The sequence below is a fragment of the Protomyctophum parallelum genome (genome assembly GCF_964188405.1).
Source record: "Protomyctophum parallelum genome assembly, chromosome: 20".
In the NCBI taxonomy this organism is placed as follows: domain Eukaryota; kingdom Metazoa; phylum Chordata; class Actinopteri; order Myctophiformes; family Myctophidae; genus Protomyctophum; species Protomyctophum parallelum.
In genome coordinates this window covers 10,316,393-10,344,148 of record NC_139718.1, presented here as the reverse complement: position 1 = coordinate 10,344,148, position 27,756 = coordinate 10,316,393, and the positions used below count along the sequence as shown (strand labels likewise).

The 27,756-nt window shown below is 43.2% G+C and overlaps 4 protein-coding genes across 4 annotated transcripts; 2 read left to right on the top strand and 2 right to left on the bottom strand.

Annotated features, from left to right (window-relative positions):
* Positions 1-4,350: 4,350 nt before the first annotated feature.
* LOC310878342 (transmembrane protein 151B) lies at positions 4,351-8,514 on the top strand (the record flags this gene model as incomplete). The annotated part of the gene is made up of 2 exons (XM_083792641.1): positions 4,351-4,500; positions 6,874-8,514. 2 exons carry the CDS (start codon positions 4,351-4,353, stop codon positions 8,512-8,514), a joined length of 1,791 nt encoding a protein of 596 aa, XP_083648767.1.
* Positions 8,515-11,516: 3,002 nt separating this feature from the next.
* Positions 11,517-17,709, top strand: lrr1 (leucine rich repeat protein 1). Its single transcript, XM_083792642.1, has 5 exons — positions 11,517-12,204; positions 13,013-13,111; positions 15,295-15,547; positions 16,061-16,535; positions 16,842-17,709. Exons 1-5 carry the CDS (start codon positions 12,022-12,024, stop codon positions 17,095-17,097), a joined length of 1,266 nt encoding a protein of 421 aa, XP_083648768.1. The 5' UTR covers positions 11,517-12,021; the 3' UTR covers positions 17,098-17,709.
* Positions 17,710-17,830: 121 nt separating this feature from the next.
* On the bottom strand, positions 17,831-20,426 carry LOC310878341 (protein kintoun-like). The gene is made up of 2 exons (XM_083792640.1): positions 18,743-20,426; positions 17,831-18,365 (listed from the first exon to the last, which is right to left on the bottom strand). The coding sequence occupies exons 1-2, from the start codon at positions 20,309-20,311 to the stop codon at positions 18,024-18,026; spliced, it is 1,911 nt and encodes a 636-aa protein (XP_083648766.1). The 5' UTR covers positions 20,312-20,426; the 3' UTR covers positions 17,831-18,023.
* Positions 20,427-22,230: 1,804 nt separating this feature from the next.
* Positions 22,231-26,291, bottom strand: klf11b (Kruppel like factor 11b). The gene is made up of 4 exons (XM_083791420.1): positions 26,075-26,291; positions 24,912-25,202; positions 23,253-24,261; positions 22,231-23,046 (listed from the first exon to the last, which is right to left on the bottom strand). Exons 1-4 carry the CDS (start codon positions 26,114-26,116, stop codon positions 22,745-22,747), a joined length of 1,644 nt encoding a protein of 547 aa, XP_083647546.1. The 5' UTR covers positions 26,117-26,291; the 3' UTR covers positions 22,231-22,744.
* Between the last annotated feature and the right edge of the window lie 1,465 nt (positions 26,292-27,756).

The window sequence follows — 27,756 nt, the reverse complement described above, 5'->3', positions numbered from 1 at the left end:
ACCTAAAATCAAAAGTAATTGTAACAAAAGATTTTTTTTCACAGACCATTTCTATGAGGTCTCCAGAACAACATACTAAAAGTCCCAAGAAATCCCGGTTGGGGAAATATGTTTAATTGGCATCAATCCAAGATGTCCGCCGATAAGACTATTCTCAGAAACTGCATAGACAATTACCAATCTTGGAATAAATTCCTTACCAATAAGTAATTGAAACAGATTATTTTTTCACAGACCATTTCTATGAAGTCTCCAGAACAACATATCAAAAGTCCCAAGAAATCGTAGTTGCAGAAATAGGTTAAATTGACATCAATCCAAAATAGCCACCAACTGGGACTATTATGAGAAAAATGGCCAATCTTGGAATAAATTTCGGACCAAGAGTTAATTGTAACAGATTTTTTTTCTTCACAGACCATTTCTATGAAGTCTCCTGGACAACATACTAAAAGTCCCAAGAAATACTAGTTGCGGAAATATGTTTCATTGGCATCAATACAAGATGTCCACCAATAAGATATTCTCAAAAGAATGCATGGCCAATTACCAATATTGGAATAAATTCCTTACCAATAAGTAATTGAAACTGTTTTTTTTCACAGACCATTTCTATGAAGTCTCCAGAACAACATATTAAAAGTCCCAAGAAGTCGTAGTTGTAGAAATATGTTAAATTGGCATCAATCCAAAATGGCCACTAACTGGGACTATTATCAGGAAAAAATGCCATATACCAAGAGGTCATCATTTCCTTCTTCACAGACCATTTCTATGAAGTCATCAGAACACCATACTAAAAGTCCTAGGAAATCCTAGCTGTGGAAATATGTTTAATTGGCGTCAATCCATGCAGGATGTCTGCCAATTAGTGGCTCAGCAGCAGAGGCTCAGAGGTAGTGTGGCCGAATGGGAACCGCAAGTTTCCCAGTTCGAACCTGGGCTCCCCCAGAGTTAGTGACAAAGTGTCCTTGAGCAAGACGCTGAACCCCTGATTGCATCTGCAGGTTGGTGCCTTGCATGGTTCCCTCCACCATCTGTGTGTGAATTGGTGAATGTAATGCACAATCTATGTAAAACGCCTATGTAAAACGCGCTAATATTTACCCAAATTATGACGGGCACAATTTTCATTCGTCTGAGATTTCAATTGACTTCCAAATATATTTTGAGCTGAGGATATTCAGATACAATACTGTGTATTTTAGCCATTTTGAACCAATATAACTGAAGGCTGTTATTATCATGTTCTATCTAGACTATAGAACACGCTGCCATCAGTAGGCCTATACACGGTCATCATTTTGTTTAGCACTTTGTTCGTTATAAGCTAACAAGCCAAATGGGCATTACATTTATAACTAACATTAATGTTAGATTAATGTTAGATTAATAATGTTAGATTAATAATTGTTATCATTTTTCCAGAAACAAACAATTTAGTTGCCACTCACCTATTAATTACTTTCCAAAACTGAAACTAAATAAGAATAGTTACAATATAATGATAATAATAATAGTAATAATAATAATAATACTCAGTTCTATTGACTTCAAAGGCATTTGACTCGAGACGACATACCAAAGTAGTCCTGACAGACTGTTGTCCGCACAGACTAGACTAGACTATGCGGACAACATCAGCCTGCTCTCCGACAACGTGGAACAAGCACACCTTTTTTCCAACAGTACTCCTACAAAAAACATGCAAATGACATCAAAAACAGCCGATCTACGAGGTCATGCTGCAAAACTGTGTGCACCAAAAACAGCCGATCTACAAGATCACGCTGCTATAGGAGGTTATCACCTATAACATCTCACCAGAACATCCACCTCTGACAACAACAGGAGGCACTGTGCTGAAGGAAGTCAAGGACTTCAAGTAACTGGGCTCATGGGTCAACTGAACGGAGCAAGATCTGAAAGTGAGGAAGGCACTTGCATGGAGGTCCCTGAACGGCATGGTCAGTGTATGGATCTCCCTCCAACCTCCCCTGTGAGATCAAACTCAGCTTCTTCTATGCAACGGTGGAGTCTGTTCCTCTATGGCAGTGAATGCTGGACCCTGAAGCCAACCCTGCAGAAGTCTCTAGACGGGTGCTACACCAGAATGGACCCTGAAGCCAACCCTGCAGAAGGTTCTAGACGGGTGCTACACCAGAATGGACCCTGAAGCCAACCCTGCAGAAGGTTCTAGACGGGTGCTACACCAGAATGGACCCTGAAGCCAACCCTGCAGAAGGTTTTAGACGGGTGCTACACCAGAATGGACCCTGAAGCCAACCCTGCAGAAGGTTTTAGACGGGTGCTACACCAGAATGGACCCTGAAGCCAACCCTGCAGAAGGTTTTAGACGGGTGCTACACCAGAATGGACCCTGAAGCCAACCCTGCAGAAGGTTCTAGACGGGTGCTACACCAGAATGGACCCTGAAGCCAACCCTCCAGAAGGTTCTAGACGGGTGCTACACCAGAATGGACCCTGAAGCCAACCCTGCAGAAGGTTTTAGACGGGTGCTACACCAGAATGGACCCTGAAGCCAACCCTCCAGAAGGTTCTAGGCGGGTGCTACACCAGAATGGACCCTGAAGCCAACCCTCCAGAAGGTTCTAGACGGGTGCTACACCAGAATGGACCCTGAAGTCAACCCTGCAGAAGTCTCTCAACATGTTACCAACAAGATTCTGTAGCCAGTCGACTAAAGAGCCATGGCCCAATGGGCGAGTAGTAACGCAGCACTGTATAGCCTACAGTTGTCCGCCCCACCTGGAAGCGCGTCCACGCGTGCCAGCCAGGAGCTATGCTCGACTGACTGGGGGACCTCCACCCCAGGGAGACTGACAGAGCTGCCGACTACTATAAAGGTCTGTGTCGCCTGCGGGAACATAGTTGTAGAGGTTAACCATACACACCGCTGCCACCAATGTAGCCACGGCCGGGGCGGGAGATGAACCCGGGTTCCCCATTCCACAGGCACATACGTTACCAGTCATGGACGAATGAGCCATGGCCCAATGGGCGAATAGTAACACAGCACTGTATAGCCTACAATTCAGTATGAGGGGATACCACCCTGAGCCAGACAATGTCAGCCAGGAGAATGAGACTATACCTGTAGCAGGACATTGGCATCAAGAACTGCCAGCCAGCAAATTGGTGCTGTGGGAACCAATACACAGGCATTGATCACAAGGACGTCCCACACTAACATATGTGGATGTACAAAATAACTACTCAGGAGCGCAAAGTACCAACACCGGGACAATGGAGTCTGAGGAGATGTTCCCCGGTTCCCCCGTTAGTCTAGTCTCTAGACTTGATAGCACTTTAGTTGGTAGGTGGTATAGTTGCCAGGTTCAAATTTGTTTCCAATTTTATACAGAGGATTTACTCTCGGCAGCTTGAATTCTTGTAGGACTCTGACTAATACATTTGTAATATAGTTCGTCAACCAACAATTGGTATGGTGAAAAACATTGCACAAATAACTATGAGCTGTATCCAATTAAACTGCAACCCATTTTGTATTAACCACTCTGTCCCAAAATAAATCACTTAAAATCATTCAAATGTATGCCATTTTATAATAATGTGGTGGCTATTTTGGATTGATGCCGAGTAAATGATGTGTGGTGAAAGAAATCCTGTTACAATTAGCATTTGGCCAGGAATTTATTCTAATATTGGCAATTTTTCTTATAATAGTCTCAATTGGTGGACATCTTGGATTAATGCAATTAAACATATTTCCGCAACCGGAATTTCTTGGGACTTTTAGTATGTTGTTCTAGACACCTCTAAGAAATGATGTGTGGTGAAACAAATCCTGTTACAATTACCTCTTAGCCAGGAATCTATTCTAAGAATGGCAATATTTCTGATAATGGTGTCAATTGGCAGACATCATGGATTGATGCCAATTAAACATATGTCTGCAACTAGGATTACTTAGGACTTTTAGTATGGTGTTCTGGAGACTTCATAGAAATGGTCTGTGCAGAAAAAAATCTGTTAAAATTACCTGATGGTCAAAAATGTATTCCAAGATTGGCCAAATAAGCCCAATTGGCGGCCATTTTGGATTAATGCAATTAAACATATTTCCCCAACTGGGATTTCTTGGGACTTTTAGTATGTTGTTCTGGAGACCTCATAGAAATGGTCTGTGAAGAAAAATCTTTTGTTACAATTACTTTTGATTGAAACGCTATTTTGCCTGGACTATAAGGGACAGGGAGGAGGAGGAGAAGCGAACGGATCAAGGAAGTTTAGCTCCGGACGGCAACAGCAGGCTAAGAAAGCGGAGTGAACTAAACGGTGGCTTCTGCAATATGCTCAGACTGCAGCATGTTCTCTCCCGAACTGGACACCGAGACTACTGCAGAAGACACGGCGACTGGTTCTCCCAATGATGCTGCTGGTGGAGGAGAGGAGGAGGAGGAGGAGGAGGAGGAAGGTGACGGGGACTCACCGGTTAGCATTGACGTCCTAGAAGAGGTATGTGGGCAGTGTGGTATCAAACATGTTCGTTAATATTAATTTTCCCTTTACAAAAAGTATGTGGGACAAAATATTAAGAAAGAAAGTAGGCCTACCACAGATTGGAAAACAAAATCTGTCACTTGATGCGTGAATTAACTTCCAAAGTACACACTATTATCTGTATTCTGCAGGGATATAATAGGCTATCCCTGGCCATCATCTTCCAATTATTATGTTTGTTTCATTCGATTCGAATACATTTTAGTAGGCTGTTCAAATTAGCAGATTTTTAAAGTGCATTTGATTGCTTAGCTGTTAACTGTACAATTGATTCCAACTGCAGCAGACACTATAAGCCAATGCAGTTGGCTCCAACGAGACAGTTCTTGCTCTGTCTAGACCAAGAGGCCTGTGTTTGGGATAGGGACACGATATGTAATGGTACAATATGTAATTATTATGTAGCTAAAAGCTTTGCAACGCATAATTTACCATGGCTTGAGATGCATTAGTATATCACCAATCAGTGCAACATGTGTGTTTTACTTAAATTGTGCTGATTCTGTATCCTTTAAATCCCATATACTTTCAAATTGAATTTATTTTCTGATGCAAATAAACCTACTACTAAAACATTGACCGACAGTTGATAAACCAGTTCTATCCAGTCAGCCAGTATTGAATGTGTGGTCCAATAAATAACAGTGGTGGAGCTACCAAAGTGACATTCCCATTCTGATGTCAGTGCTGTAATGGATGGTTGACCGTCACCATCAATCCTTTCCCTCCATATATCACTAGAGATAGGCTATAACAAGATATATATTCAAGCCAAAGTCTCATGTTGGGAGGGTTCACAATCCTATGACCTGGGGCAAAATACTATACATAGTAGCTCCACGTAATTTTCAGATATATATCAGTCAATACTCAGTAGCAATTTGATGCAGTGGGGGTCTCAAGGTTAGAGGAGCGTGTTTGTGACCTGAAGGTTACCGTTTTTGTTCCCCCAGGACAGCAAAACACTGAATAATTAACACTTACTCCTCTCTCAATACACACCATTGAAGTAACGCCCAACTGTGGAGCTGCTCAATGCCGAACTGTTAACACTGTGGTTGCATTGGGCAGCTCCCAATTTTTAAGGAGGGCAAAAAAACATCGCTCAGGGAACCTCCCTGGATAAATAAAGGTTACACCACAAAACCTGTCCAAAATGGTACCAAATCCAACAGTGAATAAAAAATGTGATACATGTGATACATTTTCTGGTTACTATATATAATGTCCATAACCATAATACATTATATCATTCATTATATGATATAATCAATGCTATTATGTTCAGTTTATTCTCTGGTGGACTTTTAGATAAAATGTAGAACACTGAAAATAATTATTTAGTGTCTAACATAGCAGCTCTTCTAGACCAGTGCCTTCGCTGAATGGGAAAAATCTGCTGTTGTTCAGTATTGTGAGCACTTTCTAGTTTCCGTCACTGCATGTCCGACAGAGTAACTGTGGGATGCTGCACTGACTCAAAAGTCAACAGATAATAGAATAGAGTAAACAGACAGTGTGCAGTTTGTGTGTGTGTGTGTGTGTGTGTGTGTGTGTGTGTGTGTGTGTGTGTGTGTGTGTGTGTGTGTGTGTGTGTGTGTGTGTGTGTGTGTGTGTGTGTGTGTGTGTGTGTGTGTGTGTGCGTTGCGTGCGTGTGAGCTTGTGTGTATCTGTATGTTGTTTATTATGCTGTGTGGAAAATAATCCAAATGCATATGTTATTGAATTCAAATTTATAGGCCTATTTCGTGACTGAATTGGCAAAGGGCGTAATGCAAATTATTTTTTGGAATTGTCACTGTCAATAACAGAGGCTGGATATGGACCATAAACAGATGCCAATGACAAGATCTTTTACAAAAATAATTTACTTTGTAAAGAGGCAAAAACAAAGCTAAAATATAAATTAATATAAGTTTCTTAGAAATAGTGATTTAGGCAAATAGGCTAAATTGACGTACAGCTTCAGATGGATTCTAAATCAGCATGTGTAGTTTAATTTAATTTAATTCAAGTGAGCTTTGTGGTTGATCTGCTGGATAGCTTGGCTTGCAATTTCCAACACTACCATCATGTTCATTTGCATTTCTGCTGCAAGCAGTGGTATCACTTCCATGTTTCCATGCTCATTGGCATAAGTGGCCATTTCTCATGTCCGTTAATCTGTCTGGTTGCTTAAAACGGTGTCACTCGCTGAAAATAGCCAATCTACAAGCCCACAATGCGCTGTGCCGCAGAACACGTTGTGAACTTTTCTGCATTGTAGGATAAAGTATAAATCAGGTTTAACTCTCTCCCTCCGGCCCTCCCCATTTCATCTCTCCACAGCAGCATCCAGTGAAGCAGTCTCTTGGCTCGTGTGTCTGCCGTGAATCCCACTGGCGTTGCCTGCTGCTGTCCCTGCTCATGTACAGCTGTCTGGGAGCCGTCACCTGGTGCCAACTCACCCAGGTCACCAAGCTCAGCTTTAACTCTGCACTCACATCTTCCTTCACCGCCTCCATCACCTCTCTCCGGGGGGCCTCTGGGGTTGGAGGTCACTCCATGATCTACCACGACAGCCCCTGCTCAGACGGCTACATCTACATTCCACTGGCCTTCCTGTTTATGTTGTATGTGGTGTACATGGTGGAGTGCTGGCACTGCCAGGCCCGCAGCGAGCTGCAGTGTAAAGCGGACGTGGATAGTGTGTATGAGCGTGTGCTGCGGATGCGACAGGCTCGGCCGTGCGTCTGGTGGAAAGCCATCAGCTACCATTTTGTACGGCGGACGCGGCAGGTGACGCGGTATCGTAATGGGGATGCCTATACCACCACACAGGTGTACCATGAGAGAGTCAACACACACGTAGCCGAAGGCGAGTTTGACTACAGCCGCTGTGGGATGAAAGACGTGTCACGTGATCTAAGGGGCCTGGAGGGACATGCAGCAACCCGCCTGCGGTTCACCAAGTGCTTCAGCTTTGCAGGAGCTGGTCCTGAAAACTCTTACCTTAACCAACGAGCCAGGTTCTTCTCTGAGATAGAGGGTCTGGATGATTACATGGAGGCCAGGGAGGGGATGCAGCTGAAAAATATGGACTTCAAGGAACATCTGATAGTGTATGTAGACCCTGACAGGTTGCCTTGGTACAATTCCCAGGTTGCCTTCTGGCTGGCAGCTCTTCTCATGCTGTCCTGGCCGTTAAGAGTTCTGATTGAGTATCGCACCGCATATGTGCACTACCGTGTGGAGAAACTATTTGGCCTAGAGTACAGCCACAGCAGCCCTTCTCCCACAGATGAAGAGGTGCCCGTGAGGAACAATGGTGCCCGGAGTATTCCGAGGGTCGATACTTTGGACAGCACTGAACTCGAATGGCACATTCGTTCCAATCGTCAGTTGATTCCCAGCTACTCAGAGGTCATGCTGATGAACCCGGACACAACAGACTCTAACTCCAGAACAGAGATCGAAGACACTGCATCATCAGACTGTTTTCTTTTGGATGGTGGCCAACCTGCTCACAGCTATGGAACTCTTCTAACACCGGAGGACTGTGAGCACTGCTGCCGGCAGCGGCAAAGCAGAGGAGGAGGAGGAGCTGGAGGAGGAGGTCGGAGGAGGACAATCACCAGCTCCAGCTGCTCCTCTATATTCTCTTGCCGTGGAGCATTGTTCCACTCCCGCCTCTCCTTGGACACCTCCCGCTTCTCCCTCTGCCGCATGTACGGCTCCCGGCGCACCGTGGGCCCGTGGCGAAGCCGCAGCAGCAACCTGACGGACCGCTGCTGTGCAGACGAACGTTGCAGTCAGTCCGACTGCTCCAGTCAGCTCGCCCTCAACAACAGTCCCCCGACGTACCGCGACGCCCGCTTCTTCCCCGTCCTCATTGTTCACCGGGCAGAGGGCTGCGACAGCGACGAGGGGAGGGAGGTGTGTCGTTACTACGTACGGCGAGGGTCGTCGTGTCTTGAGACCTCACTATGAATTGTGAAATAACAGAGACTTATTTTAGAAAAGGGTGGTGGGCATTTGAAGCAGAGACAGTAGGAGGCCTGAGGGAGAGACAGAGCAGGGGGGGGTGGGGGATAGGGTCCTTCGGGATTTAGATTGGCCTACACAGGGATGTGCAGGTTTCAAGAGCAATTAACCTTAATCATTACGCCATCAACAGGCATGAAAGAAAGAGACATATTTTGTATTGTTATTCATATCAATTGTAATATCACACTGTCAATATCAAAATATGGTTAATAATATCTTCAATTATAAATACTTAAGGATATTGTAATGTTGGTGGTCACGTGGAAATTAAGAGAATAACATCAAGGCAGAAACATTGAGTTATTGAGAGTTCCCTAACAAGTCAATTACGAATACATTCATTGTTTACTTTTTTAAATTCAAACTGCTTAAAAGAGTCACAGTCGATGGTACAGTACAGTCTATAATCACATCATTGCCAATTTGGAAGTGGCTGTGCACTGTAACTACTGTAGAATGGGCCAAATCTGTGTGCTGTGTATTTAAGTAAAAAAGTTAACAATGTCTCCCCTTGGTAACAAACTTATCATCATCTTAAAGGGCTGTGTTTTACTTTTAACCATTCTGTCAACAGTGGCAAGCTATCAATTCTCTGATTATATGGTGCATACAATACCACTGCTAACAAAATGACATTATTACATGCTAAATTTGGGGAACAATATCACATCTACTTTTATATTGACATTACAGTATATAAGGTAAATCTGTGTGTGTATTGATAGATATATGCTATACTATAGTATAGATAACTGATCTAAATACATTCTATATGGATAGAAGGTGTTTGACAGACTAACTTCTGGTATACTACTAGTGCTACCCTACGGATTGCATGTTATTTTCCAATGTGTTGTATGTTGGACTATCAGTTGATGGCAAGTTGGAACCAAAGAGGTTCAATAAAGAATATCAGAGAATAGCATTGAATGAATGTGTGCTTATATCATTCTGTGATATGAAATATAAATAAGCAGAAATCAGAGGAAGAGGAGACAAAGAAGTATCAAACCACAATCAAGTGTTGACCTATAGCTGAATGCAAGCAGGCATTTATAATGAATACAGGAAATCTGGGCACCATTTTGGGGGGGATGACTTGGCAGTGGCACTAGAGAAGAATGGGCTCCATTTTCGTCACCGCTAAACCCCTTATCCCTAAACTTCTTTGCCTTTTTTTTTACTATTTTGCAAAACATTTTTGAATTGTTCAAATGGCCAGTCTACAAGATCACAACGTGTCAATGTAGATAGTTGGAACTATTCAAAAATGTTTTGCAAAATAGTAAAAAAGGCAAAGAAGTTTAGGGATAAGGGGTTTAGCGGTGACGAAAATGGAGCCCTAAGGATATGTGTGCACCAGACCTTGGAAGACTGAGCATCTTAAAATATGCCTAGTCCTAAATCCTAACCTTAGCCCAAAACTAATCTCAGTAAAACTATCCTTAAAGGACAACTTCTTTTTTTTTCAACCAAGGTTCATGTTTTAGGTTGTTATGAGAGAAACTAAAAGGTGAGTGTTAATTTTCTTTCATTTGCTGCTTTCTTTCGTTTTAGGGATTTTAGCAGTTTTTGACAGGGGGTGGGGGCATTCGAGCATGGGGCTAAATATGTATTTTTTTACACAATTTTATGGTTATTTATTTTTTTATGGTTTACTATAGTCCTAATAAACCCCAAGAAATTACATCTGGCCACAAAAGATCACGGGATCTATTGAATGTGTCAAACTGACATATTGAGCCTATACACACAGTATAAGCCTTCCCCCAGTAGGCTACCTTCACATTCAGTAGATCCTGTGATCTTCTGTGGCCATATGTAATTTCCTGGCGTTTATTAGGACTATAGTAAACCATAAAAAAATAAATCACCGTAGAATTGTGTTAAAAAATACATATTTAGCCCCATGCTCGAATGCCCCCGCCCCCCTGTACAAAACAGCTAAAATCCCTAAAACGAAAGAAAGCAGCAAATGAAAAAAGATTAACACTCATCTTTTACTTTATCTCATAACAAACTAAAACATGAACCTTGGTTGAAAAAAACTAAAGTTGTCCTTTAATCCTAACCTTTACTGTGCCTAAACCTAACCTTAATATACGGTAACCCTAAATCTAACCTCAGTACAACTATGCCTAAACGGTCCTAACAATAAAATCACTCTTGCCCACTTCAGCCTTTTCCTATAATTAAACCTTGAGAAGCACTTCTACAAATTGACCGCTAGATGACGCTGTTGCAGAGTGATATGTTTATTCTTCAGAAAATCATGTATTTCTTGCTGTGTCATGGAAGATATAAAACTAATACTATACAGTATACCGCACACGCACACATTGATCTCAAAGGCAATATTCGCGATATTTTATTAGCACGAATATACCTAAGTGATTCAACAGGAACTTGCAGCCAGGATTGTGGCATCTTCTTGTGGGACGTTTGATTTAGCAAACCATGTCAGCGGCAGCGCGTCAATGTGGTCCAGTGTTGTTGGTTGATGCTTGATGGTTATACTACGGTAGCCAGGTCAAGGAAGGTAACCCGATTTTTGGACTCGCCACTATGAATGAACACATTACACAATATTCGCAACCGGTCAAGTGCATGGTCAAGTGTCCACTATAGTCAACTGGGCACTAGTTGCAGCCTTGCAGGGAGGGACCCACTTGTCTTGTATTCCCAGGAAGAGTGGGCACCTTGGTGTTAAATTAGTATTTTTTTCCCCCAACATGCTACAACAATATATAATATATTAGGTAAAGTATATACATGATTATAACATGCTTAAACATTTGACAATTAAAAAAAAAAACTGTATATCCAGTCATTTTGGGGCATAAACAACAAGTTGAAGGATAAAGTTGAGTCTGAGTGATAATGATGTGCATGTTCACATCATGTATACTTTACATAAATTAATACCGTTTTTATTTTTTTATCATTTTGGACAGAATAGCCGAACATCGATCGAGGTGCCCAAATGCCATCAGTCACCACCAGCCCCTCTCCCTCTACACGGAACAACATATGAACATTAAACGAGCGCGCCATTGTTGTTGTCACTTCAGTTCACTTCCCTCGCGCGGTTTGCTTGCTGCTGCAGCTACCATTAGCAGTTTTACAGCAAATAAGTAAACATACGTGGCTTTTTGTTGACTTTGACCAGGTACAAATCAGCGTATATTCACGTAATGTAAACCGTTTAGTCAGCTCGGGACATTCTTGACGATCGTTTAAAAGTAGGACTGACGCTGTTTTGTAGGCTAATAATTCAGCAAGCCTTGTTGACATCCATGACTTCCACGAATGTCAATGTTTGCGTGTTGGAGTTATCTTTGTGTGCATGTGTGTGACGTTGTGTTTACTGTTTACTACCTTGCGTATTCTTCTCGGTTAAGTCTTGATTCTCGATCTACCTAGTCTAGAAGCAGTCTATATTTTGGTGCAATGAAGTTGCAGTGTGATGTCGAGGTGGTGAATCGGATGCTTCCCACGTTTGGTATGAAGAATCGTGGGAAGGGGGCGAGGGCAGTTCTGTCCATTGGCAAACACATAGACAAGACCTCTCAGCGCAACAGTATATTTCTGATGATCTGCACGGCGAAGGACAGGGCAGGGTCGAAGTACAAGGTGAGTGCAGGTGGTACTAAAGTCAATCACAGTAAATAGTAAATGGTGCATTTATATAGCGCCTTTATCCAAGGCGCTTTACAGAGATTGTGCATTACATTCACCCATTCACACACACATTCATACACCGATGGCAGCGGAAACCATGCAAGGCACCAACTAGCACATCGGGAGCAATTAGGGGTTCAGTGTCTTGCTCAAGGACACTTCGACAGTAACTCTGGGGGAGCCCGGGTTCGAACTGGCAACCTTACGGTTACCATCCAGGCACTCTACCCCTGAGCCACCACCGCCGCCCCCTGAGTGTTTCTCAAAGAGGGTTGCAGGGTTCCGTTCCAGGGACCCCCAGAGTTGATTCCGGGGGTTCCCAGGGTGTCCCTGGCAAAAACATAATTCACTCTCCATCACCAACGGCAGACAGTTGTAGAATTCACCCATTACACACAGATCACAGAGATAACCATGCAAGGCACCAGCTGCTTAGCAGTTAGGGTGTCTTGCTCAAGGACGCTTTGGCATAACACATGAAGGGGAGATCAAACCCGGGAACCATCTGATTCCCAAGTGGGCCTGAGCCACTGGCTGGCTATCAAAACTGTGCTGCTAACCTAACAATTCACACAAGATGATGTTGGCAAGCTTAACGATAATGCACACTATATTTTCTAGCCAAAGTGTTTGTCTAGACTTGTTCAATGAGTGATTCACCCTTCTTAGGAATAGAGATGGTGAGCAACTGTCTCTTACTTTTGTGTAAAGTGTAATCTTTCATTATTCCCCTCTAATGTTTACCATCTTTCCCTCCCAGCTCAAAGACAACATAGAGAAGTTCTTCTCATGGTTCGTGGATGAAGGCAAAGCCACTGTGAGATTAAAGGAGCCTGCTGTTGACATATGTTTGAGCAAGGTACAACATACAATTTATAATTTAGCTAAGCTATATATATTGTTTTTAATTATCAGACACTTATCCAGAGCAACTTAGTGTGAGATCTCGGGTTGGGATCGGGAACCGGATCCAACATTGAGGAACCGGAATCGGTTCCATCACATTTGGAAACGTTTTTTATGACACTGTGAGAGCTGGTATGTGGACTTCATGCTATATTACAACACTGGTGGTTCTATCAAACTATTTAATTTCAAGGGGGGCCACTAAATAACTGACAGTTTGGTTCCATTTGTACATTCTCACAGTAAAAGACTAACAGTAGGTCTATTTGGAACCTCATTAAAATCCTAAAGGATCCCCCCAGTGAGATCAGAGTAAATTATAAGAACCTTAGTCAACAAACGAAAGCTAGGGTAAATGCTCACATAAGTATAGTGCAAAGAAACTAGGATACCAGGAAAACATCAAATCTAGCATGTGTCTACACAACATGCTTTCTAAATAACATTCTTGGCATTTGTGGTCAAGTTCAAGCCAATCTACCGTAAATACATATGTGAACGAGTATTGTAACTAGCATCAAAAACATGTCAATCAGAACACTTAATTGCTGAGTTGATATAAGGAATTTGCCCAATGTGAAGTACAAATTATATAGTGTGTGTGTGTGTGTGTGTGTGTGTGTGTGTGTGGGGCTGTGTGTATGTATTATTGTATTTATGTATGTGTATATATGTATATATATATGTATATTATATATATATATATATATATATATATAGCAGGATTGCACATAACTTGTGAATAATACATTGCAGATCAAACATTCAGAAAAAATGAAAGCTGATTGACTGAAAATTACAAATCATAAATATAAAAAAAGCTGATTGACTCCGCAGTTATGGTTGCACCCAGGGCAGCGCTCCATGGATTCGTCTATACATTAAGATTAAGATGCATTAAACGCCACACACAAATATAGACCTCTGAAACATTGTGGATATACAGCATGCAGACAAAGTGTCCAATAGGAAAGGAGTGCGTGGTGGACATTGGACAAACTTTCATCTTACAGTCTCCTTCAGGGAGTGAGCTCAAAGGAATATTGGTCTGTTTGCCCTCATGGTGAACCAAGTGGTCCCCCTGGCCCTGGGGTCTATAACCTACTAGGCCCCCTCCTTCTTTTCCTCTACACCAAATCTCTTCGCAGAAAATAGACAATCTTTGACAACAAGTTTTTGTTAAATGTTAACCTATTTTTGTCAAATTTTATGCCAAGAATAGGGCTTCTGGAGTTCATTTAGTTAAAGTCACTGACATTTAGCTTTGTAAACCAAGAACCAAACAAGACTGAACGGAAAACCCAACATTCCACTGTGGCAAGTTATCAGATAAACAACCAGATAACATTACACACTGGATGTGAATGCACCTCCTACCTGCGGGCAGTCAAGCCTTTAATTTTCTTCCATTTTACTAGATTGTACTCTGTAACTGGTACCAACTATTTTTATGCTGATTGTACGGTACTGTTATGCTGTTCAGATTATGTGGGCAGGAGACTGCAGGGCCTTCTCATTGTTCCTATTGGTTGTGCATGTGTACTGTACCTCTCAGTTGTTTTGGAGGAATACTGACCTCTCACCTAGATCCATTCCAAACACAGCCCAACCCATGACATTGACAGTAAAGCCAGAGTTATACTTAGTTGCAGACCGAAAGTAACTGATCTACAAGCTCAGAGTGCATCAGCGCTGATAATAATCAGCTGTATTGTTCTTATAATAATATATTCACATTATTCAGTACTTAAAATCATAGTCTGTTGCACACCCATGTGCAACTGAATATTATTCTGGCTTAATACATCCAAACAGTCTTGACTGTCAATGAGTTGGTGACTAAACGGGCTGTGGACATGCATGCAATTACATGCAATTTCCCCTGGTTGTTCATATTATTCAGACGTAGAAACTGCGTCATAATCTTTTGAGACAAGCTATTCTATTGCACAATGATTATGGTAAAGCTTTTGATGCTTGCATATCTTTTTGCAGTGTCATGCATCCATCCCCAACCCATCATAGAGCGAATATATTTGCTTTCTCTTTACAGACAAGACAGTAATGGCAGGACACTGTCTATGAATGAAGTGATCACATCACATATATGTTTTTCATTTTGTTTGATGTGCATAGGCTGACGCAAACAGCTTGAAGAACTTCCTTTCAGCTGCCCGTTTGGCAGACCGAGGAAGTGACACCAGCAGCCTCCCTCTCTCCACGCTTACACCCGTTCGTGCCAGAGATGTCGAGAAACCCAAGAAGAAACTTACAATCGTTTCCAAGAAGGACTACCCACTCACGTCCAACTTCCCCTACTCCCTGGAGCAACTCCAGGTGTCTTACTGCAAGCTGTCACGTGTGGACATGCGCATGCTGTCTCTTAAAGGTAGAGTGCAGTGCACGACCAGTGTGTAGTTGTACACGTGACAAAGCAGAAGATTTTTTCTCATAACTTCTGTGTATTTTGTAGGATGATTTGTCTTTACATCATGGTTTACTTTTGACATTTTGTTTGAGGGGTGCTAGCCCCTCCTATTCAATGGATGGATAATTTACATTATATGTAGACGAGCAAATTGCCTATTTTTGTCCTACACAAAGAATGTAAATTCCCATTGACAATGACTGGATGATGTATGATAAGAGTGCCCCTCACTTTTTTTAATGTATAACTGATGTTTTATTTTCCAGAGAATGGCTCGATAGGCGTCTATAGTCTTGTGCAATAATGCTGATGAATGGTTTAAACATTGTGCTATTGTGAGGACTGACCCTGTGCTTCACCTTACAGTTATTGCCAAATAGCTTCTCTGCTACTCTGTCACTATGGTTCTGTCATCAATGTCTTTGTATTCATGTCATTTAGCTTAATGAGCTATCGCTACCTTTTGTTTTCCAGCTCTCCACAAGCTAGACCTAAGTAATAACCACATCAAGAAGCTGCCGGCCACTATCGGTGACCTTAGCTGCCTAGCGGAGCTGATCCTCCATAACAACCACTTGGATAGCTTCAGCGAGGCCCTTTGTTTGTCCACACTGCAGAAGACATTGCAGCACCTGGACCTCAGCCAGAACAGACTGCAAGGCCTTCCCGCTCAGTTCTGCCAACTCCGGGAACTTGTCAGACTGAAACTGGATGACAACAAGCTCGTGTGGCTGCCCTTTCGCATCGGCCGACTCTCCAAACTAAGATTCCTGTCTGCGGCGCACAACCAGCTGGCTTTGTTACCGAGTGACTTCCGCAGGCTGAGTCTTGAGAACTTGGACCTTTTTGGGAACCCGTTCACCCAGCCGAACCCTCTGGACCACACCATCCACCTCACCTTCCCTCTCCCACTGCGGGAGATGGCCTCCAGGGCTGTGGTCAACCTCAGGTCAGATTTGTTAAGTTGTATATTGACATGATGTATATTGATATTCATGGTCTGATTTCAGTGTATGCAGTGTATTCTCAGATCAAGAATAAAATGTGAAAGTCTGAGGAAGGGCTGCTGAAAATGGTGTGCAGACATTTCTATTCTTGATCTGTGACTTTGTTTGAACCGGCACCCAGCCTACTAAGGTACTAAGGATGTGCGTGTCTTGTGGCTGTTTTTCAGCCTCCTCTTCTGCAATGTATTCTTATTCACACCACCATGTCAGAATTATCCTAACCTTCATTTCTCGGGTCTGTCCTACAGAATACCGTATGGACCTCACCTCATCCCAGCCCACTTGTGCCGGGACCTTGAAGTAGCTAAAACCTGTGACTGTGGCCAAGTCTGTGTCAACTTTTTCATCAAAACTGCAGTAAGCATGAACCTCCACCAAGTGTCCCACACAGTGGTTCTGGTGGACGACATGGGAGGAACTGACGCACCGGTTCTACACCACTTCTGCTCCCTCTCATGCTACTCTGAATTCTTGGACAACTGCCTTCAGAGGGGAATGAGATGAGAAGAAACGAGTGGTGCTTTTTGCAAATTAACATTGGCCATTGGCATTGATCAGCGAACACATGTTTGTCAAGCTGAACTGAGCTGTACATTCACACCCAGAACTTGAGAAAGAGATGCAGGAAAAGACGTCATGCGAATGAGGAAGAGTTTGCAGTGTTACAAGAGCAGTAAATGCCAGTTTCTCAGGCAATACGGTACCATTTGGCAAAGGACAGTATTGACTTGTTTTCAGCTTTGTTATATAAAGCACTTCAAGCTGCCTGTTTCATTGTAGGATTTAATATTTAATAGGGTTCTCACGTGTCAAAGATGGTGGTAAGAGGAAATGCCAGTAGTTTCTGTATGTACTGTCAAGTCAACAAATATAACACAGCAATAGAAGGCATTTTCACTGAGGCGCAACTGCCTTTACTGTGCTCACAAAATTGGTAGCCTTGCACCAGAACTTCCAACATATAAGGAAAGTACTGTAAGTTAGAGATGAATTTTATATTTTGTTTTCCTGAACACAGCACTTCAGGTTTATAGGATTTGCCTTAATGGAGCTGGTTTTATGGTCGATGGTCCACATTTTTAAACATTTGGAAGATTAAATAAAAATTTAATATTATTTGTCCTGTCATGTGTCATAATGTATGCTTTAAGATTGATGTGTTGATGGTCATTTTACATTTAAGTCTCTTTTTCAAATGAACAAAAAGATATATTTCTCAATTTCTATTCAGAATTTCAGATCACAATTTGATGCATGGATTTAACCTTCTGATATTACCAGTACCACATATATACTGTATACAGTGTATATTGTGCTAACAAATGATGTAGCATAAAATCAATAGCCTCAAAGAAACAAATTATACTGTATATAACAAAGAAAGACATGAAATAACATGAATAACATTGCAGACTATTTAAAAACATACGTCAGTCTAGTTCATACAACAAGGAATTTTGGAAGGAGATCCGAGCAGACGTAGAATGATCACTAATGAGTGTCTCTCCTCCGTCCTCGTTGGTTTCTCTCAGCAAGACTGGTGGGGGCTTCCTGTTGCAGTCCAGGGATGGGGGCGAGGTCTGCTCTCGCGGCAGGTCACCTTCATCAATATCCTCTTCCTCAACAGGCATCTCTCTGATCTCCGTTACCAGGGACATGCTGCCATATTTAGTTTGGTTACTGTGGTCTGGGCCCTGTGCCATGGCAGACACTACGGCCATTTGGGCTGTTTCACTCGATATCTCATTCATAAACGATGCCTGTGTTTCCACCTATAATGAATAAACAGAAGGCACATTTAGGATTATATTCTGTATGCAATAATGGATGGAGCAAAGCTAAGTTCACTGCCATGTGCATACCCCTTTGAGCAGTGGTGGAAAGTACATTTACTCAAGTACTGTACTTTACTGGAGTATTTCCAATGTTCTATACTTTTACTCCCACTATATCTTAGTGACAAATACAGTATTGTACTTTTACCACTACAGTTATTTTAATACTTTAGTTACTAGTTACTTTAAGCAAGGTTGCAGAGCTGCTATTTTTTATTACCAGACTTACATTGCAGTATTGATACCTTTACTTAAGTTAAAAAAAAAAGAAAAACACTGACTTTGAGTCAAACCTAACTTGCTGTATCACCCACCTTATTCAGACTTCCATTTGAAGCATCTTTCTCTGCTGTGACTGTCTCTTCATTGACCTCTGACATTTTCATGAAGTAATTTGGCTCTGAATAGTCTGACTCTGGACTTTCTCTTCTCTCATCTTCCATGCAACTGGACTGTTCAGCCATATTTTCTTCATTGCTCAGGTTTGAGATGGGCTGCTTTCCATTGACGTGGAGCCCACGGCAACTGGCACGGGAATTAGTCACTCGCTTCCCATCAACCGCTTCTGCGTTTCCCTCTTCAGTAGACAGACCTATGTGATGGACAGTATCATCACCTGGGGAAACTGTACCGCAGGCTTCGTCGTGTTGTGCTGCTTGGTCACATATCTCACCATCTCTCTCTTCTCTTTCTGCCATTTCCACTACTTGCTCGCCATTCCCCTGGCCTTCATATTTCTCTCCTTCCTTCTCTTGCTCATTCAAATTGTCATCTCTCTCGCAGTCACTGACAGTTTGAAAAAAATGTAAAGTCTCGTCGGAAGGCAAAACAGGCAGTGTGATGGTGAGCTGTCCTTTCTGTTTGTTGAACTTGGCTTCACCTTTATCTTCATCCACAGGATATGCTAAGGGAAGCTCCAGTCTATAGGCTGGTTTGTTGGACTTCAGCAGTAGAGTTTTATTATTTATCTCCAAGGTAGCATCCCTGGCTGATTTCAGTAAGGGCATGTCAATTGTGACAACTATTTCCCTGGGCCTGGGACTCTGGCCTGAGTCTCGGGAACATCTGAAGTCCTGCAGGTCAATGAACGATCTGTATTTTAATGTGTAGTTGGGTGCTGTTGCCTCCTTGGGTGTCTCTGGTTGGATGTGGAGAGCCTTGGGTTTTGTGTCATTTACTTTTGTCTCTGTTGACTCAGTCGTCGCTGTGTCAGGGTTTTTTTCAGGGTATGGAAAAGCAAGCGGGTCAGACTGTGCTGGGGGCTCCTTTTGTACAAAGCCAGGAATGGGTTTTCGAATCACACAAGGCTGAGGACTACCTTTGTACTTGATTTTCAACTCTCTCGTGTTCTTTTCATCAAGACTCACCGTGAAACTCTCTTGGATTCCCTGAATGGCTGTGTTGGCCACCATACTCATGAACCGTTTGTCCTTGCTAGCGAGGTGAATGCTGTCAGGGTGGAACACAACATCATAGATCATGAACTTGTTTCCCTTTGGATCTCTGTCTTGTCTTCCAGGGGTCAAACTGTGGGGTAGGGACCAATGCTGCCCCCTCCTGCCGTCCTCTGTCACTCCCCATTTGAATTCAGGTTTTCCAATTTTGTTGCTGCCACAGATGTTGATGAAGCACTTCTGATTGCCGTTCATACTCGTCCTGAGAACTCGAAATGGTTCTACGTGGATAAAATCAATGTCATTTCCTCTCTCCTGTTCCAACAGTTTGATTTCCTCTTCATATTTTTTCTTGTTATCGGGGTCTGATAACTCTCGGGCGTAATCAAGCAACATTCCTTTGAACTTCTCGTCTCTGAAAGCCTTCGTGAATCTGTCGATTTCGTCCACTGTCATATTAAGGTCCTTTAACTTTTCTCCGAACTCCATGGTGGTGCAGAGGAAAACGTAGGCTACGTTGTAATTTCCCAACTGTAAACGAATAATAGCAAACAAATAAGAAGTGAGTTTACCACACAAACGGTTGCAAGCTGGCTTTAGTAAATTATATACAATAAAATAAAAATCCCATTACGTTGATGTTTACTCAACATTGGACAATACGTTTAAAAACGACGATCGTTCGCTGACCCTCTGTTTGCTGAAAAGTGATGTTGATATAACCATGGCAACAACAACAACAGCGCCTTTACGACGTAAAAAGTCTTCCCCGAGAAACATCTGATAATCACTCGCTCGATCCAGACCTGGCTGGAGGCCTTGGAGCACGTTGAAGTTGAATACATCACATCTAATTAGTTTCTTTGTACGAAAACACCCGTTAATGTGTGTAAAAAAAAATAACACTCATTTATTATTTACATCAAATGAATGGGTTACCTTTGTTGAACTATTTTAGCTTCCCATCAGATGTCGCTGTTTACCACTAGAGGCATGGCACCCAGCCAGATGGAGTATGTCGGTCAGTAAGGCAAAGGGGAGGGAATCCACCAAGAGACCTGATTGGTCGCACCCCCCCGACAGTTGATATTTCTCACACTCTCATTGGAAGGAGTGTGTGTGTGTGTGTGTGTGTGTGTGTGTGTGTGTGTGTGTGTGTGTGTGTGTGTGTGTGTGTGTGTGTGTGTGTGTGTGTGTGTGTGTGTGTGTGTGTGTGTGTGTGTGTGTGTGCGTGTGTGTGTGTGTGTGTGTGCGTGTGCGTGTGCGTGTGTGTGTGCGTGCGTGTGTGTGTGGGCGAGGTTTATTTTATTTTATTTTATTTTATTTTATTTTATTTTATTTTATTTTATTTTATTTTATTTTATTTTATTTTATTTTATTTTATTTTATTTTATTTTATTTTATTTTGCAAAACATCAAGTTACATTATGTAAAGCGTAGTGCAAAAAAGGAAACAGACTAGGTCGAAATAAAATTCACAAACGATTGCCTGGCATGCATGCCTGGTGGGTGGTGGCTGCCTTGTGATTTCTTTGTAGCAGCATACACAGAGTCAAAATCTGTCCTTGGTTAACCTCTTCTATTCGGCTCCATTATAATTACGTAACATAGAACATTCTGGTTCGAAGACTTTATTATGGGTTTGTGAGCACCAGCATGCTCACAAGGAGATGAGGGGAAAAGTGTTCCTCATTTTACAAACCAGTTTTAGGGTAATGAGTCATGAGTAAGGAGGGTGCATGGCATGCACTGTCTAAAAACAGCCTAAATTAGTTTTGAATATGGATGAGTGTACTGTCAAATAGTTGATTAATGAAGAAAGCCACTATTTGAGACAATATTTATCCTCCATCTTACAGTGAAATCAAAACATTATTTGTAGAGTAGAATTTATATTTTATTGGTTTTGTGCCATAATATGCCACTCTGGGCTCCATATAATACATTTTATTCCCCATTTGTTTGGATTTGGAATTAGACCAGTTGGACTGTGTTAAACAAACATAATCTTGACGAGAGTTTATACAGGAAAAAGGCCCCTTTGTCTGTCCTGGCTCCTTCTGAAATAGTTTGGCTGAGGGTGAACATCCCCTAGTGGTTTCAACTGAAGAGCTTTCATTACAGGCGAAATTAATTTACCCAACAGGAAGCTGCCCAGAGGCCAGTCAGCACATTCAGCAGGGCGTTTCAGCTGACCATAAGAGGGAGGGATGGAGGGTTGCACAACATGACGCACACACAGGATGTGGTATGGTCCCACTCAACTCCCATTTCAGCACGAGATGATGATGACTACTAGCGCTGACTGGACCTGCATCCAGTATTTTCAATGATGTATTAGCCTTCCTGGATTCGATGATTTTACTGGAGTGGTCAAGTCACAAACCAAGAATGGACAAAAACATGTGTTGTGTGTGTTCTTATTGTCATTTATTACAAATATGTATTAAATAGGAAAAGTTAGACAGTAGTGTATAATCATAATAATGCTGATTTATATCCACTTTTACATTATGTTGCATGTTTTCCCCAGTTTTGACAGATAAATGCATTTCATAGCACAACACGCAATAATACATTCACAGACATACATACTGTACACTAATTCCAATATCAGTACAAAAAAGGAGGGTTGAGGGCATGGGGGAGTTTGGAGACAGAGGTTGAAATGTGTAAGACAGACTTCATACAAAGGCTTTGGCAAAAGAGTGCATACATTTTATCCATTATATGAAAGTAAACAGAAAAACATCTTGAGAAAAAAAAAAGATGCGTGTACAAAATAAGCAGTAGAGGAAAAAATGAGTCCAGTGCATATTTATTTTTCCATGAGTAAAACAGCAGCAGCCATGTGTGCTTAGGTGCTGCCTAGCAAGTCCCTGTGGTAACTTGGGCATAGGTAGGTTGTTTAAGGAGGATCGTTTAGTGGGAAGCAGCAGGTACCAGCATTCCAAGTGTGGCAAGGGCAGGTTTCAAAGAGGTCGCCTTTCCTGTGGTGATTTTGTTGAGGCCGCGAACCTCAGCCTGCCAGGAAGGAATCTTCTTTGTGGTCATGTGACGGCGGGCATGTTTGGTCAGGTGGTCACTGCGCATAAATCGCCTGTCACAGACTGGACACACAAACTTCTTTTCGCCTGTGTGCGTTCGCCTATGCCGTGACAGCTCATCGGAACGGGCAAACCTCTTGTCACAGCCGTCCCAGCTACAGCTGAAAGGCTTCTCACCTAATGAAGCATGAGAGAAAAGCGGGGGAAAGGGAGTCAGCAAGTGAGTCATTGCAGAGTCACAAACAAACAATAAAAGTTGTTGTGCCTCTCCATAGACATGCGTTCATTCTCATCCTACAAGACATCAGCATTACTCATAATATGATCATCAAGATCAGTCACTTTTGGGCACAGAAGCCCTGTGATACGCTGCCAAGACTCACCTGTGTGTGTTCGAAGGTGGGCCTTGAGGTGGGAACTTTTGAAGTACGTCTTCCTGCAGCCCGGGAAGTTGCACACATAGTTCCTCCTGCGGGAGAAGTCCATCTTGGCGACAACTGTGGCACCGCAGGGCCCTGCTGGCACATAGACCGGGGCTGGGGCCAGAGGTAGCAGTTTGGTATTGCCCAGGGTCATGACAGTCTGTGGGCAATGTGAGGCCTGAGAGACAGAGGACTGAGGGAGAACCAGCATCACTGTGCCCTGCGGTACTGCTGAGCCCATAATGAGTGACTGCTGGACGGGGATGCCACTGGCAGAGCGAGGCTGGGGTAGAATGGCTGTAGTGGTGGTGGTGGTTCTCAACCCACCACAGGAGGTCTGAACCGCTGAGGGGATGAAGGCTGAGATTATGCCTGAATGGCTGCTAACAGGGAACATCTGGCAGATGATTTGCGAGCTGGTTACTGGAGGTGCTGAGAGGGTTGTGTGAATGGGAGTGGGTGGGCCGTTTAGTAGCTGGGTGTTGATGGGAGTGGGGTCAGTACGGTCCTTACAGGGCTGCGAGGGATTGGCCTGTGGCTCTGTCTGGATGACTTGTACTGCAGGTGTGAAAGGGGCGGGAGGAGTGGGCCGCGTAGTAATTTGCTCCATCTTTACCATACGTTGCTGCTGCTGTTGTTGTTGCTGGCAGATCGGCTCAGCCGTTACTGTGTCTCTGTGTTTCTCTGGAGTGGGGGCCACTGGAATGCGGTGCTGGCAGGGGATGCTGTCTGCAGTGTGGCGAATGACACTGGTTGCCATCGACCTGCAGGGCTGTGATGGAATGGGGAGGGGAGGGGTCCTCTCAGCGATAGGGGACAGGGCATGTCGCTGAACCCCAGACCCACAGCGATGTGAGGATGCAGCCAAACTGGAGCTCGGTCTGCCTGTTGGGGAGGTGCTGGGCTGGTGGGCACACTGGGCAGAACTGGAAGTCTCAGTGAAGGTGGGGCTGTGGGGGGGAGTCATACACTGGATAAAAGAAAGAGAGACAGATGAAGAAGCCTCGTGAGAAAGATTCATATAGGAAGATCACTGATGTATAACACGTTGGCTGTACTGCTGCTACATTAACATTTTAGAACTCAATTATAAGACTGTTTTCTTTCTTTGGCTTTCACAGTAGTGTTGTTTATAGAGATAAGAAACCCAGTATACTGTATACACAGAAACCTAATGGCCACTCTCTGAGTTATAAACTGTGATATTTATAACCCCCAAAGCTGAGAGGAGTTCTGGGTGAAGTCCAAACTACCTTTACTGTAACTTGTCGGTTAACAAGCTACATTACCTCCCACCTGTCCGTCCAGGTCACCGATCATAAAACGGCAAACCAAATGCTTTCAGTAAACACATAGCAAATAGATAAGAGAAAGCTTATTTTGGAAAGCTTGGATCCCAAGTATATTATTTACTAATTAGCCAAGTAGGCTACTTGTGTAGCCCCCCATTTCAATGTCCCAGCTTTTATCTATCTATCCGATCCATCCATCCATCCATAGGTCTATCTATCTTATTATGGAAGGTTCATAACACCATCATCTCTCTAAATTGACAAATTCACAATCTTTCTTTGCAGAGTCCTGAAACAGCTCTATTGGTCCAGATTGTATATCTCTTACCAGAGAGGAGAGGGAGACAAAGTCTTTTTGGGGTTCTGGAAGTTCTGTGGGTAGCGGGGAGTCACAAGAGTCAGAAGCTGGGGTGAGGGGTCTGGGCTTGCAGGGGTTCGGTCTGTGTCCACTGAGGAATGGCTCCTGACCCCAGGAACTCATACACACCAGGGCTTCAGCTGCCTCTAGGTCTGTGTACTCCAGACTGGAGGAACTGTTGCTGGCCCCACTGGAGATGAACTGCTCACTGTCATGTCTTCTTCTCTTCAAGTAGGACCCACAGAGGGCCATAGGTTCTGCCTAAAGGGCAATCAAACAACGGTTAACATATTACAAATACAAATGCGGTATGTGGTGTTACTGTACATTGTTGGGTTGTTATGGTTAGTTCAAACATCTGTGCATTATGTTGGAGTAGGTATAGGCTTGACATCTCACAATGCCAGACAAGCATTCTGTTTTATTAAAAACAACGACCAGGAAATATTGCATTTTTGCCACCAATTCACCTTAGTCACCACTTCAGTGTTTTGACTTTATTGGGGCGAAGCCGCACAGCCTTGCCACAGTTGCCAGTAAGGGACTTAAGGGGGGGGGGGGGGGGGGGGGGTGAAACTACACCCCACCCCAGCTTGCCTTGGGCAAGACGCCTCCCATTGCCAAATATAGACCACTGTGACGTGCTTCCAAGATGAGCCATATGAAATCCCAATAAAGGAGGGTTTGCATCAGGACAGGAAGTAAGCAACTTTTGTTTTAAATGCTAGTAAAATAAAATGTTTAACTAGTCATGCATCCATTCAAACCTCAATAAACGAAAAAATGTTTCTTGTCGTTATAATAATTTGTAGCCCATGCCGCGTACATTCAAATTAAAATGTTGATTAGATTTATATTATGCTACATTTCACCAGTGATGATGACAAAGAAAACTGACTAGTAGAATGCAATACGTTTGCCCTTCTTTAATCACAGAAATGTCACTTTACACTCAAATCAAGGGTGATGCTTTGGATTTCACACATATTGCATGGTAACGTTTCAATGGCAGGTTAACGTAACGTTACAATTACATCATAACAAGTCATATGCGCACTGAAATAACCACGCAACTCAACGCCACTGACTGGACTGACGCGAAAACAAAGACGCACAATTTAAATTAATCTTACCCCATACGTGTCTGCCATCTCTATGAATTTCCGCGAAGGCATTGAAGAAGTATCTCACTTTTCCCGTCAGAGCCACTATGGAACAAAAGGAGCAGGTCTTGCTACTATAGTAGTCCGCCTGCGGTCAGTGAGAAGAACCTGAATGGGTTGAAGTGGTTTTTCAGTCACTGACTGTGCTGGTCTGGGTCGGCTCTCTCTCAGCTGTGTGTAAAACATGGGGAGGAGGGAAAGGAAAACAAAACTCACAACACACACCGGCGGGTGGCAACATGCCACCAATGAAAAACAAATGTGTGTGAGCGTCCGGCCAATGGGAGAGGAGAGAACGCGTGAACAGTGCATGGTCGCTGGGCGGTTGGAGGAAGCGGGGTGCGTGGCTGTTGGTGGGCGTGCTGGGGGAGTCAGCAGTGTCAGAGTAAACCCGATGAACTGGGAGCCGGAGAACTAGGCGAAAGGTCGCCTCAGTGCCGACTGAGAAGAGAGGGAACCGCCGCGGGTTTCGCTCGTGTTTTTTTTGGCCATGCTGCGTCGTTACTTTTTTTTCCTTTTTTTTTTTTGAGTGGTGCAACCACTCCTATAGACAGCTGTGTGTCCGTCCGAGCAAGAAAATAGCTTTTGGTTTGTTTTCACAACCAAGTGTCACTAACACACGCACACACACATAGACATATTAACAGTATATGATGATTTGCGGTGTTACAGTACAGTACAGTAGAGGTAGAGGGACCCCCACACTCTGTCATTTCTCAACCACGCGGGGCGGCTCGCCGGGACCGGGCCGGCCCCCTGGGAGCGTTCCTGGGGGTCTGGACGTTCCGGGGACCCCCGGGACCCCCCACACGGTAACTGTCGTTTCTCAACTGTTTCGGACGTGGTGACGCGGTTCTGGTGAGCCGCCGGCTCACCAGAACCGGGCCGGCACCCTGTGGGTCTGGAACTTCCAGGGACCCCCACACGGAGTTGCACCACTCACTTACTTCACACAGGTGTGATTTCTTTTTGGGTTTTGTTTTTTTTGCAGAGAAGCGGATCAACAACCGCTTATTGTTCTCGTTTTAACTCTTCACGGGACACTTTTAAAGCCAGGTTAGGTGAAACAAAAAAAGCTGAGATCAGTTGAATAGGGAATAGGCTACTTAATTGTCACGCCTTGTCATTCAGGATGTGAAATAGCATGGGTCACCGTGGTGTGGAGAAATGCTCAAATAACAATTTACAATAATAAAAATAACACCCGTGTTTATTGTTTATAAGGATCCCCATTAGCTTTTGCCTTGACAAAAGCTAGTCTTCCTGGGGTCCGACACAGACAAACATTTAACATTTAACAAAGGCAATACTTACAATTGTTTACAAACACTAACTCAAAATAAAACATAGTGAAGTGAGGGGCGCTAATAAATAAAGTCTAACTCATGTTGATTAGGTGATGTTATGTAAAACAAACGGTGCCAACACAACACTCTTTATTGTTAATGGCATTTAATGTTTGTGTTAATAGGGACAAGATGGTATTTTTTCTATGGTAGCAAGGCCCCACCCACGTTTGCTTTAGGTCTTGAATAGGCTATAGCCTAATGATGCAACCATCTTTCTAGGAATTCAAGGATGGAGCCATCCTCACTTGTTTTTGTATAGTCTATCTACAATAATCATCTTTTGATTGATTTATTATCACACAG